At 40.3% G+C, this 15,481-nt stretch overlaps 1 protein-coding gene across 8 annotated transcripts in view; it reads right to left on the minus strand.

Annotated features, from left to right (window-relative positions):
• The window catches only part of LOC121426935 (dynein heavy chain domain-containing protein 1-like), a 118,893-nt gene that overhangs the window by 792 nt on the left and 102,620 nt on the right, over positions 1 to 15,481 (minus strand). For all 8 annotated transcript variants that reach the window (XM_041623350.1, XM_041623348.1, XM_041623353.1 and 5 more), the window contains 16 exons: positions 15,110 to 15,232; positions 14,138 to 14,437; positions 13,689 to 13,890; positions 13,185 to 13,415; positions 12,515 to 12,713; positions 10,330 to 10,712; positions 9,656 to 9,840; positions 8,691 to 9,269; positions 7,890 to 8,256; positions 7,032 to 7,246; positions 6,113 to 6,314; positions 4,429 to 4,565; positions 3,021 to 3,118; positions 2,549 to 2,744; positions 1,841 to 2,046; positions 635 to 1,187 (listed from right to left, as the gene is read on the minus strand). In XM_041623350.1, coding sequence (XP_041479284.1) covers positions 635 to 1,187; positions 1,841 to 2,046; positions 2,549 to 2,744; positions 3,021 to 3,118; positions 4,429 to 4,565; positions 6,113 to 6,314; positions 7,032 to 7,246; positions 7,890 to 8,256; positions 8,691 to 9,269; positions 9,656 to 9,840; positions 10,330 to 10,712; positions 12,515 to 12,713; positions 13,185 to 13,415; positions 13,689 to 13,890; positions 14,138 to 14,437; positions 15,110 to 15,232 — 4,176 coding nt within the window. The remainder of the gene's footprint in view (positions 1 to 634; positions 1,188 to 1,840; positions 2,047 to 2,548; positions 2,745 to 3,020; positions 3,119 to 4,428; positions 4,566 to 6,112; positions 6,315 to 7,031; positions 7,247 to 7,889; positions 8,257 to 8,690; positions 9,270 to 9,655; positions 9,841 to 10,329; positions 10,713 to 12,514; positions 12,714 to 13,184; positions 13,416 to 13,688; positions 13,891 to 14,137; positions 14,438 to 15,109; positions 15,233 to 15,481) is intronic.

Genomic DNA, 15,481 nt, shown 5'->3' on the forward strand with positions numbered 1-15,481 from the left:
TAATACACGAGTGACTCGACACATTACTGGCGACCCTTTCATGTGGTGAATGATATCAAAATACACCAAATTTTCACTGATGTTGATTTTGCGACTAAGAACGCATCACCAGCTGTCACTCGTAACTTAGAAACAGTTTTGTGAAACACCTTCCAAGAGTCCAATTCATAACAATTTACACTTTTGAAAACCTTGCCACTATGGAACTTATGGTGACAGGGCTAAGCAGCCGATCAAAATTTGTTTCCATTGTAGTTACAATACGGCATAGTTATTGTAGTAATTAGTCTTTATTAAACAGAGCCTTGGCAACTAGATAATGGGCACCTAGTACATGTAAATGCAATAACTATACCTTAGAAATGATTTTCTGTGGAGTAAGTTGTCGCACAAGCAAATGAATAAAAAATTATAAAGACAGAGCTGCCAACCTGAAAAGGAACATTTCAGTATTTTTGAAGCTGAAAATCAGTATTTAAAAAAAATACCATAGGACCACACATACAAATATGAAACTTTAGAAATCAGTATTTTACATGAAACTATCAGTATTCTTCTCACTTTTCAGTACTAAATACTGAAAATCAGTACTACATGTACTTGGCAGCTCTGTAAAGAGTATTGGTTTCTCTACCTCAATGTTCATCTGAAGCTGGTGGAGCTCAAGATATTCCTTTCTCCCGTGTTCTAACATAACAGCATCCATGAATGCCTCTGGGTGAGAAAAGGAGTCCAGTCTGTAGTACGGGGACACTGCTTCACCAGCATCCACATATCCCTGCAATGTCTCTACTCTCTTCCTCAAGTGCTTCAACCAGTCAGGCAGCAACATCCTGTTTGGCAGCACACCACCCTTTCGAAGGGCCCACCTGGATGGGACTACGTTGGAGCTGAGAGCAGACAGGATATCGTTGATGTCTGGCGCGAGCGCTGCCTCGCCTACCACCGCCTTGAGGAGGAGATCTACGTCGGCATGGACCCTTTCCAGGAGACAGGACAGGAGAGAGACCTCGCTGGAGATGAAGTTCTGCAGGTGGTTGAGGGATTCTGCAGGTGGCGGTGGCAGCGGTGGGATGATAGTGAGTTCTTCTTCCAGGGAGAGAAGGAACTTGGGCAAGGACGGGTGGTACCAGGTGTGATGGTCAGGCCTATAGCGCTCAAGAGCTTGCAAAGCTTCGGACAAATACCTGTACAGATGTGAGATCAAGAATGCAAAAAAAAATGTATGAGGTTCTTCAAAAAACTTTTTTTTCAGGATTTAACTAATATAATCACTTACATTTCATGGCACAGAGCCAATGCTGGAGATATAAATGCTTCAAAGTCATTAATGAAATGACAACCCCAAAACCACTGATAAAATCGAACAGATGACAAGAAAATGACAATGGTGATAATGCTGATCGTGATAGGATATCAATGATGATAATGATATCGATGAAGATGATGATATCGATGATGATAAAGGTGACAATATCAAAAAACATTTTGAATGATGACAATAATTTCAATAAATACAGAAATTATCATTATCAATTCTAAAGACGATGAGGATGATGATGATACTGCTGCTGTCGATGCTAATAATGATAAAGATAACAATGATATCAATGATTCTTCTTCTTCTCGGGTCACTACACAAGTCCTGTCCAGTGAAGGGTACAAGATCTGGCTTTGGGATTAAAAGACTCAAGATCTTTGGTAGGAGGGGACGATAATGATGCCTTGAAATGATAATACATTGAAAATGATTACAATGGCTCCAATGATTATCATCATGAAGGTTAATGAAAATGAAATTATTTTAGATATTCCTCCTACCCAGAAGGATGTAACTGACCTGCTTGACCGTTCTTCTTGAAGCTGCTGTGCTGAGGGTGGCAGCCCAAGATGGGCCGGTTCCACATCATCCTGCATAGTATTGAATAAATGCTGGAATCTCCTGGCGACCATGTTACCTGCAGAGCTACCAGAACGCCTCCCTCGACTCATCTCGTTCACAAGAGAGGCAAGGAGAGAAGTTGCTCCCATTGAAGAGGGCATTTTCTAATTAGAAAAAAAGGAAAACGAAATTGTTCAATAAATATCTATGAGAAGGCCATTTTTTCATCAAACAAATTTTACAACAAGATCTGAAATCACAATTTAGCCATTATTAAAAGAACTACAATTACGTCTTAAAGTCTAAAATAAAGTAATTGCAACAAGCAGTGAATTCATGAGATATCTTTCAATATTCATGAATATCGTTGCAATAAACACTAATTGTATGAGAAAGTCTGTAAACCCAAGGTTAACTGTTCAAACAATAACCTGGATGGGTTGAGGTTGATCAATTTTGACAAGTTGTATATCTTTTCAAAGCTTGGGATGTGCTTTTTCAAACTCAACAAAAATATCAAAATTCATTTTTGGGGATATTTTTGTTGGTTTTGGGCCGACAGGTCAGATATATATTTTTTTTCCAAAGGATACTGTTTTAAAATAAAAAAATATCAGATGATAGTTGCCAATTTAGGGATCAAAATATAATGTTAGTGATCTTTACCTTGAGATTTATCCATGGCTGTAGAAGGCTGTCAATCAATGCATTCACGGTCTCTGCATCATCCAGTATGTCAGCATGGCCACCGTATACCAGCTGACTGATGAAGGTTCTGAGCGTCTTGATGCTCTCCCACGGGGATTCCCCCTTATAGGACCAATTAAGACATGACATCATAGCTTTCAAATCAGCCACGCCCCTGTGAATGGATGGAAATCGATAGATGTAAAGAATGTTTCTTCCAGCCTGCCACACACTTAACATGCTATTGTGATCCGATTTTCAATGAAATCGTTAAGAAAATTAGATATGAAAACTAAAACCTACAATGATCAAGTTCTGAATAGTGGTTTGAACTAAAATCAAAATTCCAGTTCATTTTGAGCCTTGTTGTACGAATGAAATGAAATAATACAAACAAATGAACAAAAAACAAAAGGCAGCAGTAGGGGATCTGTGCCTAAACTATACGTACCATGAATAGTCTTTGTTGAAGCCAAGCTGATAGAACATCCTTCGGTGTGAGAGTACCGTGTGGAGAAGGGCCATGCAAAACACCAACTCTGTCAAGCTCTGGTGAGGGAAATAAAGACAAATAAATGTAATTATTGTGACAAAGTGAGTTTTAATATTTGTTCAATCATATTATTAATAAAAATACCTTTTAGGACACCAAATTTCCTAATAATTTAGGCCATGATAACTTGACTGCATTAAACCTTTTCATATTTGTAATCAGCCACCTTAAAATGATCAGTTACCGGGAAGGGTTCTCTGTAAATAGCCAAAATACTAATTTTTTCCTCAAAAAAAAAAGGAGAGAGAGAAAAAAATCGCTGATGAGAAAGAGGAATGCTTCTTTATATTGTCAAAATTTCAGGTTGTAAAGATGAATAGAAAACAAGATAAAACAATTTAATTGAAACAAGCTCTCTTTCTGATGGACAGCTTGGAAATTTCACAGAGATCGCACAGTAAGCACAGTGCATGTTTGAGTGATCTCAAACTTAAAACGATGGTTTTGAAGCTCTCACAAAGTTTCATCTGCATTTAATCAAGTAATTGTGTAGTTATTTCTGATAAGTGTGAGAAGTTAAAGAGCACATTGATTTTCCTTTTCAAACTCAATAAAAATCTTTAAAAAAAATTTGGGGGGAAGCTATTGTTGGCTTTGAGGTGACTGGGCACATATATTCACAAAATAATGTGTTCGGGGCACTGCTATGATACTCTTGTTTGTCAAGGATGCCAAAATCCCTGCTCTCACTATTTAAAAATGTATTCCTGCCAATACCCACTTACACAGGGAGTGGAAAATGTTTAATATACATTGCCTGCTCCCACTGTCATAAAATTCCTTTGTCTCAGTGCTAGCTAAAACAGGGAGTGGAGAAAGATTTAGTATACATTCCTTGCTCTATCATAGAATTAATTCATGTTAGTGATAAATTATTCATCAGGAGTGGAGAATGTTTATATTTCCTACTCTCAGTATAATTGTAGAATTTCTGTCCTTACAGTGCCCGCTTATGTAGGGAGTGTAAAATATTTGATGTAAATTTGTATCTTGAAGGAATCAATGTCCAGCACAATTCAGCCTTATAACAAATTAATCTACATTTCATAAAAAGGGTCATAACAAATTTGTTTCATCCTAAAAACAAAGTGGAATGAAAAGCTGCCAAAGCAGGCATGTTGGCTCAATCTGCGTCTCCAACCACAGATCATGAGCATAACTCTGCCCGGATGACTGACCAAAGCCTGCATCACATGTCAAAGTGCCACTCCCTGGTTTGATACAAACCAACTCTGTTACAGTGAAAACACTTAGTCCCTCAGATAGGATGTGAAATGGAGTCCCCGTGTAGAGGAGGGTAACCTACCTTAGCCTGGGTTGTGGTGACCATGTGTCTATGTTGGTCCACGGCAGCCATGGCTTGGTTGAAGAACGTCCTCAGCGTCGCCTTGAAGTTTGAATTGGTCTGACATGCCACCTGCATGCCATTCTGTACGACCAACCCTGCAGAATGACCATTGCATGAGAAGGTAATCAACCACAGTTCTTGTATAGCACATATCACATTATGATTATAACATATTTCTGCGCTTCCAAAGGAGTTGGATACCATTGGCTCAGCTTTAGCTTGGCAGCCATAATTACTTAGAGCATACACGCATTTCAAGGAATTATTTTCTACGAGGTACCCACTTACCTCACCTGGGCGGATTGCAGCACAATGTGGATAAATTTTTTGCGTAAGGAAACTATGCCATGACTGGGATTTGAAACCAGGACCAATAATACTAATCCACTGGGCCAAAACCCTCCACATGTCATTATTTTTGTCTTTCTCAGTTAAGAATCTTGACCAGGCTATTTTGGAAGTTGTAGCCTCAGTTAGCTCATTTGATTAGACACCAATAGATGTTACACAGCAAGTGTGATAGATTTTCTATTGCAAATGCTTTGTACGACGGTTTGGAGACAAATTAGAAAAGCTGTTCAAAGTGGATTTAAATTTGCCATTCTCTAGCCGTATTTCAAAAGGGCTAATTAAACAGCTACAAAATAGCTATAAATAGAGAGAAATCATACTCAGGCTTGAAATAGATTTTTAAAATTACGATAGAAAAAAATCCATCCATGCAACTCTTTAAAAGACAGGAACCTGGAGTCTGTTTCACTATGCTAGTTTAGTTTTTCCAAATAAACCTTGATTGTGATTGACTACTGAGCACTGTCTGTTACCATGGTAGTGGCCATCATGCCAAATTTACCATAGTTGTAAGTCTTCATGAAATGGGGCCCTGTTTTTTTTTATTAGACACCTAAATCCAATTTCATCATCATGAAGCACAGAAATTTCAAATCATTTCCAAATTTCTAAACAACTGCTATGATTGGTTACTTGTGGATATGTTTGGCATTCTGAGCATGCAACCTCTATCCCCATTGGCCAGTTTCATTTCATAAGTGACTTTAATATCAATGTTAGACTTAAAGGGCTCAGGATTTTTAAATGAGTATTTTATCCTCTGGCAATTCTTTAACTAAAAACAAATTTAAAAAACTACAGCTTGAAAATCTTAATGGAAAACTAAATATCAGGGGAGCGTTTTGTGAAACGTTGTATCAGTGAATTTAAATGACAAATTTGATTTACTTCAATAATTGTGATGCATCTATCTACTTCAGCTAGTTCATGTTTCATGAACTGTCCTCAGATACACAGATTTTTGCGCGATAGCGCCACCTCCGGAGAACCCATGACCACTACTACTTCCGTTCACACCAGCATTCTGCTAGCATGCACGTTAATCATCCTCTTTTTTTATTCTTCACCCTTGCGGAATTAAAACGTCACCGAGAAAGTCTCTTTTGAAAGAACTAAATACACTCCCCAAAAAAGTTTTAAGGCTGTATTTTGTTGCTTCTTTGCAACCAGATTAATTGTCAACTCTTTTACTTTTGAACCAATCTGATATGAGGATTTCAGCAGCTTATAAGAGTTATCAGTGAATTTCACTGAAAAATTGTTCTATGAAAAGCTCCCCACCCCCACGTACCTGGAAGAGGGGTCTTGCTATCCGCTGTCATGACGAAGATCAGCTTGAAGTCTGAATGAACCTCCATACCCTCGTAGATACTGGACTGACTAGGAGCGGCCTGGGACATTGCGTCTGTTGTCGTTGCGTCGTCGCGCTTTGTCTTCTCTACGGGCTTGGCAGGCAGGGTTTTTTCAACGTTGGATGCAGGAGTCACAATGTGCTATAAAAGATTTCATGAAAGTAAGTTGCGGTAAACACAGATTTCATGATAAAGTTTGTGAAACTAAGATTATTTGTCACAATAACATTGTGCATCTACAATAATAATATTGGATTTGTATAGTGCAAATATTCACCTTGTTAGATGCTCAAGGTGCTCTCATTTACCTCACCTGGGTTGAGTGCAGCACAATGTGGGTAAATTTCTTGCTGAAGGAAATCTTACCATGGCTTGGATTTGAACCCACGTCCTTCAGATTGAAGACAGGACTCTTAACCACTACGCCCCCACTCTAATGCACTCTGTATTCTTTTCATGGGTATTTGTCAGACCTGAAAAGTACCATCCAAAATCTATTCAGGGATATTGGGTTATGATGAGGTAGTTTCGGTATTGAAGTCATGTTCATAGTGGCATAGTTACACTATACTTCATCTGCGGATCATTACCAGAAGAAAATTTGTGTTTTTAAAACGAGGCAAACATAAACACATCAAAATTCTAACCAAATTAAACAGGCTAAATATGAATGGGAAAACAAGTAATACGATATATTTTGACATGTGACTTCTGGGGCAATCTAACTCTTGTTGATTTCCTCCACTCATGGAGAACTGTGGGTTCTGGCAGATTCCTAGAAAAGGGTGGTTAAAAAGATATACATAAAAGTGACAAGACACAAGAGCTATGGGTCAGTTCCTGAACAGGAATACCTACCTGGATGATCTGAAGGAACTCCTCGCTCCATTGGTCGACAGCCTGGCAGTTGTTGAGAATCAGCCAATGGCCATTCGCGATACACTCCTGCAGGGCATCTACGGCCTGGCTCATCTGCTTCTCATTACCAAGGGAGACTGTGTTGATGACTGTGCGGACATCTTTCTGCTTGCAGTAGAGGGTGATCTCCGCAAGTGGATCGATTACCGTGTGACCTGGTGGTGGTATGAGAGGAGAAAAGCTCCATCATTTTTTTCACAAGAAATGCCAAGTTAGTGATCACATGCACGATATGGAAGTACTTGTAGCCTGCAGGGACAGACCTTTGGTTTTCGTGTAGTGCATAATGCATAGCCTGAATTGGGAGTCATTCATGTTTTGTTGCTGCTTCATACAAAGACATGGACAGAGGGTTTTGAGACTAGTCTCCAACAAGACATGGAAGTATTTGTTAAAGTGCGACTTTGAGTCTGCGCTTGCAAAATAGAATGGTAGTGGAAACAATGCTGTAAAGTCTGTTTGACTGTTCACTCGTAATCTAGCATCCTTTGGCAAGGCATTGATTCAAACTTTGCCACTCTCCATTTAGGTGTTAAATGGGTAGCATGCAAGTCTTTGTAGTATGCCAAGCAATTGAGTTTGGAATGCTTCCAGGTGCAGAAATTCATACATTAAGCACGGATAGGGAGAGCCAAGATCCATAGACTGACTGGGTTAATAGCACATATTTTAAAGTGCTTAGAAACATTGGCATAATGAATTACGTGCTATACATGCATATAAGTAGAATAATATTTCAAAAAAGTTTTTGTAAGGTAGAATCTAACACACCATAAAGAACTTATCAAATGGCATTACCTTCCATGCCAGTCTGCTTCCCTTCATGGTAGCCTGCAGGAAGGACAAAGATCAAGGGGATATTCTTGGAAGTACTCTTAAGAACTTCCTCAGCGTTGTACACCTCAGGATGTCCTGTGTGGGCACCAAGTTCATAGACCACCAGGTGCCTGCAAATCACAGCCAGTCGGTCAGGCAGGACCACCCGCCAGAGCAGGGCCTTCTGGCAGAAGCTGAGATCCTGAAGGTCCGGACCTGGCACGGGAGCTAGGAGAACGGGATTGCAGGAGAAGTATTCCTTCCATTGGCTAGAGTGACGCAGCATGGATTGCCGAAGGCCCTGGAAAGCTGGCACCAGCTGTTCTAGATGGCCACACTTGATCCAAATCTGATCAGAGAAACAAAAAAAAATTACTTAAGATACACATATAAAAGTGAAGCAATCACTGATTGTGATATCAGCATGATGAATTATTACAATTACCTCTTGCATATGAATGTTAAACAAAAATGAAAGAGTCATTAAGAAAGATTTAAAGTTTGGAACTTCCCTAGTGAAAAAAATAACAGTGTCAGACACTGCCTTCCCAGTGTGTTCACTTAATAAATTGTCAATACATGTATGAAGATGCAGTTCAATATAGTCAAATGCAATTTTGTGAAGATAAACTTGTGGATATAAGATTTTCACAAATGCTAAATATGAACATCACATAGACTGTGTGCCACACAGCAATCAAGTTATGAACACCGTATGAAACACAATGCATCTCAATAAAAGATCTTCCATGAAAAAAATATCATAAAGAGAGAGAAACTTACCTCATTTGTAAGCCACTCAGGAATAGCACAGCTATCATTGACTTCATCAAAGACTGCATCGCGTTCTTTGATAACTGCTCCATCCAGCCCAGTGACGAGAAGGTCCCATTCAGCTTGCGATATCTCCTTCGACGACCTCATCCTCTCCATGGCGACGAGAAACACAAAGAGATCAGAGTGGTGTTGGAAGAATCCGCAAGAGAGATGGGCGTGAATCTCTTCCGTCAAAGCATTACAGAGCTCCACTGCCCGAGCCTTGAGTGAGGCGGTATCTGTGCGGTCTTTCTCGCGTGCACCAATCGTCTTGCCGAACCAGCGGATAAAGCGCCGGAGAGGGATGTAGTATGTTGGAAGGAGCTGCCAGATGCGTTTGATGGTGAAGAAGAGGAGGGCGCCATGTTCTGCGACTGACCGATAAGGATGCTGCTTTTCCAAAAGTTGTGCCAGGAGGTTGCAGCTTTCCTTGAGGTGAGAGGTGGTGTCCTGGATCGTCGTGTGGTGGGCATTCAAGGTGTCTCCCCAGACGGCATCGTCAAGAATGCCATGCTTCAACTCTATCACCTTGTTCAGAATGTCCAGCTGTCGATACAAGGTAAATGAATATTTTAAGACTTCCATTTCAAAGCATATTAACTGATGTGTTTTGAGGATGAATGAGTATTTAAACAAATTTTTACTGGAACAAATTTCCATTTACAATTTACTGTGAGACCAGCTAGTCTATTGGTGAAACTTTCCAGCAGTTGACAAAAAATGGTGTCAAAGAAAGTCTTATATCTTGTTTTTTATTCAGCATAACAACTTCATATTTTGACAGTATGAAGAAGTACTGCTCTTTCAGATAAGCTAGTTTTCTCAATTTTGCTTTTAAAAGATCAAGTTATTATTTAGGCAATTTACTGGTGTCTTATTGTAGGTATTGGGGTGGCTGGTCACAAATGGAAGTAGAAAGAAGATGTCCTTACATCTGTTTCTTGGAGCATCTTATTATGTCCTCTGATATCAGATTTAATGGAGTGATGATGGTTGGCAAAGTCTGGTCTTTCGGCATCCATCACGTCCATGAGGAGACGGGTCGTCAAGCCTTCCTGATTGACCGACATATCGATCACAGAAAACCGGTCGGTGTGGGGCTTCAGAAAACCAGCACCTGTAAGGGGTTACCATGGTAAAAGAGGATTATAGATAATAGCCAGTTATACATACATGTATAAATACCGGCATCCATTCTATCATTGAGGAAACGGGTAGTCAAGCTTTACTGGTTGACCGTCATTACAATCACAGAGAATTGGTCAGTGTTGGGCTTTAGAAAACCAGTACCTGAGGGACAAGGGGGTGGGGGTTGCCATTAGAGACAGAGGATTACAGATCATGGTCACTATTATCCTCATCACCATCATCATTGTCATACATGGGACTATCATCTTCATCATCACCATCATCTTCAATTCATCACTGTCACAGTATCATGATAATTATCACCATAACCAACATAAGAAGCCATTGCATCTGACTATAAAAGTTAACCAAGTTTTGAATCACATTCTAGATCACTATCCTTGCTCAACTAGGTGAAAAAAAAATAAACGAGTTCAATGTGAATTGCCAATTCTTTTTACAATGTTACTTCACTCACCTTCTAACTCTAAAGGCACAGAGGTGGTCAGGTAGAGAGCAAATCTGGTGTTGTAACTGTACATGTGGCTTCCGATCCTGACCGACTTCTCTCCTTCCTCGTTCTCAACGACATTCCTACCCATCACATCGCTGAACCTCACATCGAAGTCACGCCTCTCAAGGTTAGTGATGACCAGGCTAAGTCCCATCACGACGGACTGAATAAGCCTCTCCTCCAGGAGAACGTCGTCGGCCGACACCACCCAGAGGTCGGAGAAGGGTCGCGCCCCGTCCAGGTCGACGGAGATGGGGTGGGAGTTGGCGGAGAGGAGGCTGGTGCCCACGCTGTGGATGTCGAAGTCCTTCTCGCTCATGTTGTCCTTGGGCGTCACTCCACCATTTCTGAATGGATGCAGAGAGATTGCGTTAAGCATAAGAGCAAAAATATCACAGCAATTACCAAATACCCTGCAGGCCCACCAATGGCACAGGCCAATTAAACCAGACTCAATCCTCCTGAAGCCTCACACCCTTCCTCTTGAAGATAATAATAGTCATTATCATGAAGACCAGCAAAGTACTTATAAATGTCCAAATCTTTATCATTACTGATGAATAGCAATTGGTCATTATCATGAAGACCATCAACACATTCATAATCAATGTCCCAGTCTCTATCAAGAATGATGATTAAAAACAGATACATAGCACCATTGACAAAAATCCTCAAGGCATTTCAAGAAAGTAGAGGCAGAAAGAGGAGTAACGTGTAATGCATTGAAAGAGAGTCACAGAGAAAGAGAGAGAAAAGAGGGGGGGGGGGGGCGACAAAGGGGAAATGTCATTTAAATATACATTAAAACACATACAATGCTCATCAGTTAACTTTATTTGACCATGGCAGTCTTTTGGGTGCACAATCTATACTGTTATGTTATCATATTGTACCAATTTGATATACTTTTCATTGCCAAGATAAAATAATAATAACAATAATACAACTTCAGACTGCTATTGCAGAGTTTGCATTTTTAGACCCCCATGGAAGCGAGTAAGAGTTTCAAAAGGTTGGTCAAGGTTGGTTCATCCCTTTTTTATGAATATACTCACTGAGATATTGAATAAACCCTATTATTGGGTTTCATGACGAAAATCTTGTGTTTAAGAGCAGTATACCCCAAGTTTCCCTTATCATCAAATCTCTTCTCAAAACCCTATTGCCCTCAAGCATGAAATTTAAGTATAGAAACACCTGTTTCTTGACCTCGGTCCGAAGATAATACACCCCAGCATCAACGGTCACAGCAGGGGGCCACACACGATGGATTAATATTGCAATGTGTGTTCTGATGAGTGCATGGAGTTCCATGTATACACGCGTTGATAGAAACTTTTTTCTTCCTTTCTTTCTTTCTTTTTCTTTCTTTCTTTCTTTCTTTCTTTCTCTCTCTCTTCCTTCCTTCCTTTCTTTCGTTAAGACTGTATCGTTGCGCGAGTGAACGGCATGCATCCCATATTTTCTTGCTGTACGGACAGAAACTAGAGGGGATGCATCGCGGTCCTTGCATGCTAAGCATACCGTAATTTTTATTCCGCATACTTTCCTTATTTCGAGGTCGATTTTCTTCGTTCGAAATTGAAAATGGACTAGTATTGGATGTCTGAATGTAATATGCCTTTGAAAACGTGATTAATATCGAATACAATAATTTCATTCCGAAGATCCTTCTACAGGCAGACAAGTCTTACGTAATAGCACAGCTGTTGTTTATCATTTCGTCCTTGGCTCAACGCTCATTTAGCTGGCCCGTGGTGGTGAAATCGAGACAAGGGGATTACCTGGCCAAGATGGGTTTATCGGGGTTGGAAAAGTTGTTTGAGATATCCCAAACGCAAAACGGGGTATGCGACCGCAGTTTGCAGTCCGAAGTGAGGTCGAGAATCAAACGGGAAATTTTCGTAATGTTATCGAATGGAAGAAAGAAAATGATACTAGGGAAAATATAATATCCAAGGTGCCATTTCATAAAGTTGCTTTTTTAAGTTATGAATGGCTTCATGCACAACTGACAACACTTTCTAGTGCTCCATGTGAATGAATAAGAAACCAACGGTGATACCATTATAGGTATCACCAGTCGCTGTAAAGGTGTTCGCAACTTGCGAACAGCTTTAATGAAACACAATCCCTCCCCTGGTCTTACGTTGTCAAGGTTCTAGGTGTTTCCGGAAACTCTGTCCCGTAGTCCGTCTCTCCTCCTAAAGAGCTCTGGTCTGCCCTGCTCAGGGCAAAGTTAGACGTTGCTGCACTCTCAAGGTTCCTGCTCTCCATCAGGCGATCCTCCGTCAGCTCCGGATTGTTCAGTTCTTCTTCCAGTTCACCATCCTGGCCTAAAGATTCTTCTGTAAACAAAAAAGGTCATGTGGTTATCACTCAGGCAAAATATATGCAGATATGGGTCCTCTTACACAAAGGTTAGCGATTCAGCATATGATATGATTTTCATAATTAATTGTACATGGTTAAACTGTTCTGCAATGATTGATTTGCTCTGTATAACAGGCACTTCGGGGGCATTTCATGAAAGGTCTTGCCAGACGTTTTATCCAACATGTCCTGCTCTCTCCGACAGTTACCATAGGAACTGTGCTTGTCAGCCAATCAAAATCAAGGTGACTTGTCAGACAAAAATATTGATGAAGCACTCCCCATGGATGTAGAAAGATTTACTTGATTTAAACACAGCAGGCTGCTATGAAAAGCTTGCGATATCAAGCTCATTATCCAGACTTAAAACCTGAGTGTGCTTTTCACCGAATCTGGTGTCAGCAAAAACCCCCATGAAACAACTATAAGGATCAACCTTCACTTACCCTCTTCTTCCTCTTCGTAGACGGTTTCGTGGAAACTGGCCAATCCCGTTTCCTTCAGCTGCACTATCCAGTTCAAGGCTTGGTTGTCTGGGTCAATCAACAGCGGCCACTGACGCCGTCTTCCAATTATGCACGCACGGACATACAGCGCGTTGTCGACCGAGAACTGGTCGCACACCACTCTGCTGCTGTGCCTCCAGCTGATGAGCTCCTCTTTATCACTAAGAATGTCTGATTTTCAAGAGATGTAAAACATGAATTGAATAACTACCACTAATAATAAGGCCATATAAAGTTTGTGATGCTGCACTCATAAGCCTAAAATCAGAAAGCTGGGTCATTCAGTCTTTTTTTTTAATACTTTTGCTGTTGCACTGCACACAAATCATGCATGGGAAGATTTGCAGCAAAACATGCCAAAATGCATATGGAAGTGCAAAATTCTTCGCCAAAATCAACCAATTTCCTAAACTCTATGACTGCAATACATATCTTAATACTAACCTTCGACAGTGAAATTCTGCCTGATGGGAACAGCAGGGTTTATCTCCGACTCTGGCTGATCTCTCCTCGATGTTGAACCACGGCTGCCGTCGTTGTTGTCCTCGTCGATGACCGACAGCTGCGCAGGAAGATCAACCTCTGCCGATGGACTCTCGTCATCGGGGAGGATACCCTGGGCCGTATCAGCATTGACCTCTTGAACCTTGAAGAAAAAGAGAAAGAGAAAGACAGCATTTCATAATTGCGAGCAACACACAACAACATCACCCACAGAAGATGTTGGCTATACTGAGCTGCATCCACCTCCCAAGAACTATTTTCCCAGGCTTTGACTGCATGAAAGCTTAAGGCAAATTTTCCTCAGGCTTATTATAATAAGAACCGATGCCTATCATAACACTTTACAATGAATCCAATCACTTCAAGTGACATCGAACATCATTTCGTACCGCATTCAGGGCAGGACTCGCTGCCAATGAGTTCTCCATCCCGCTCATCGCGCTGGCCCTCCCCGCTCCGACTTGGTACCTCCCGTTCCTGCAGGCGTGCAGCCAATCAGCAAGCACCAGGGCCCTCGTGGTCTCATCCATCGGGCCCATGTAGGTGGTACAGGCTGCTGCCAGGAGGGAGTCCCCTGGAGCAGTCTTGAGGTGGTTGTTAGACAGGTCCAGGCTCTCCTTCCAGCTCTGATGCTGTTCCTCCATGTTGTCCATCAGGTCGGTTGCTGCCTTGATCTTCGCTTCAATGGCCTGGTCAGGGGAATCAAACAACACAAAATATTTCTCTTAAACTACATGTAATAGTCCCTTCTGAAAGTTAAATGTTATAAGAAGTCACTTGACTATTGGTAACACCTTTTTGAAACTTTTAATGAGATCTTGAATTTGGAGTGCTAACATATTGGCCTTACTCTTTTTAAACAGAAACACCGAAACCGTCAGCTGAAACAACACAACCACTTTACCTAAAATTAAAAGTATTGTGCGATTCTAAATGTGACATAATTGTTATAGATGTACTTGACTTTCCTAAGATTGAAATTAATCAGCTTGGCCTCCTTAATTTTTTTTATGAGCAACCATTTTAATTTTCAACCACTTCATAGTGAAAAAAATGATCAAATATATCAAACACAAATTTAAAAAAAATTGCTAAATTTTATCAAAGAGTTGCCTAATTGCATTCCAATAGCTTTCTCTGATTTAATAGACTGCACTGCTCTTTAATAATACATCAAACAATATGCAAAAATAAAAAAATTATAATTCAATCTACATGTATATACATTGATATAGGATTATAGCATACAATTCTAATCCTCAGTTTTCATATATTAGTGACATCAGCACTGTAAGAATATAAGATTTTAAAGAAAATATGATGAAAAGGATCAAATTAAAATAACAACTACAGAGACTCACCTGAATTTTCTTCTCATAAAGCTTGACCTGTCTGATACTCTCTTGGTATTCCTTGCGTTTCTGTTCTAGAAGACCTTTCATATCCTGTGCTTTCACACGCTTGCTACCAAGGTGACCTTGAGCCTGGAAAAAAGATAAGTATAAAATGAAGAAGGAAAATATAAAACAATCAATGCAGCTGTATTCATTCATGAATTCTGGATTTATCAACATGGTAGCCCCTCTGAGTAGTAAAATACTGTTCTACAAAGAACTACAAGATGGCATTTTTAGGTATAACTGGGATCAATATGTTATGCAAAATAATCTTTATCATTTTCTGGTCATGTGACTTTCAGTTGCATAATGAAGTAATCTAGTCTCCTAGTACAT

Source organism: Lytechinus variegatus, chromosome 13 (genome assembly GCF_018143015.1).
Source record: "Lytechinus variegatus isolate NC3 chromosome 13, Lvar_3.0, whole genome shotgun sequence".
Classification (NCBI taxonomy): domain Eukaryota; kingdom Metazoa; phylum Echinodermata; class Echinoidea; order Temnopleuroida; family Toxopneustidae; genus Lytechinus; species Lytechinus variegatus.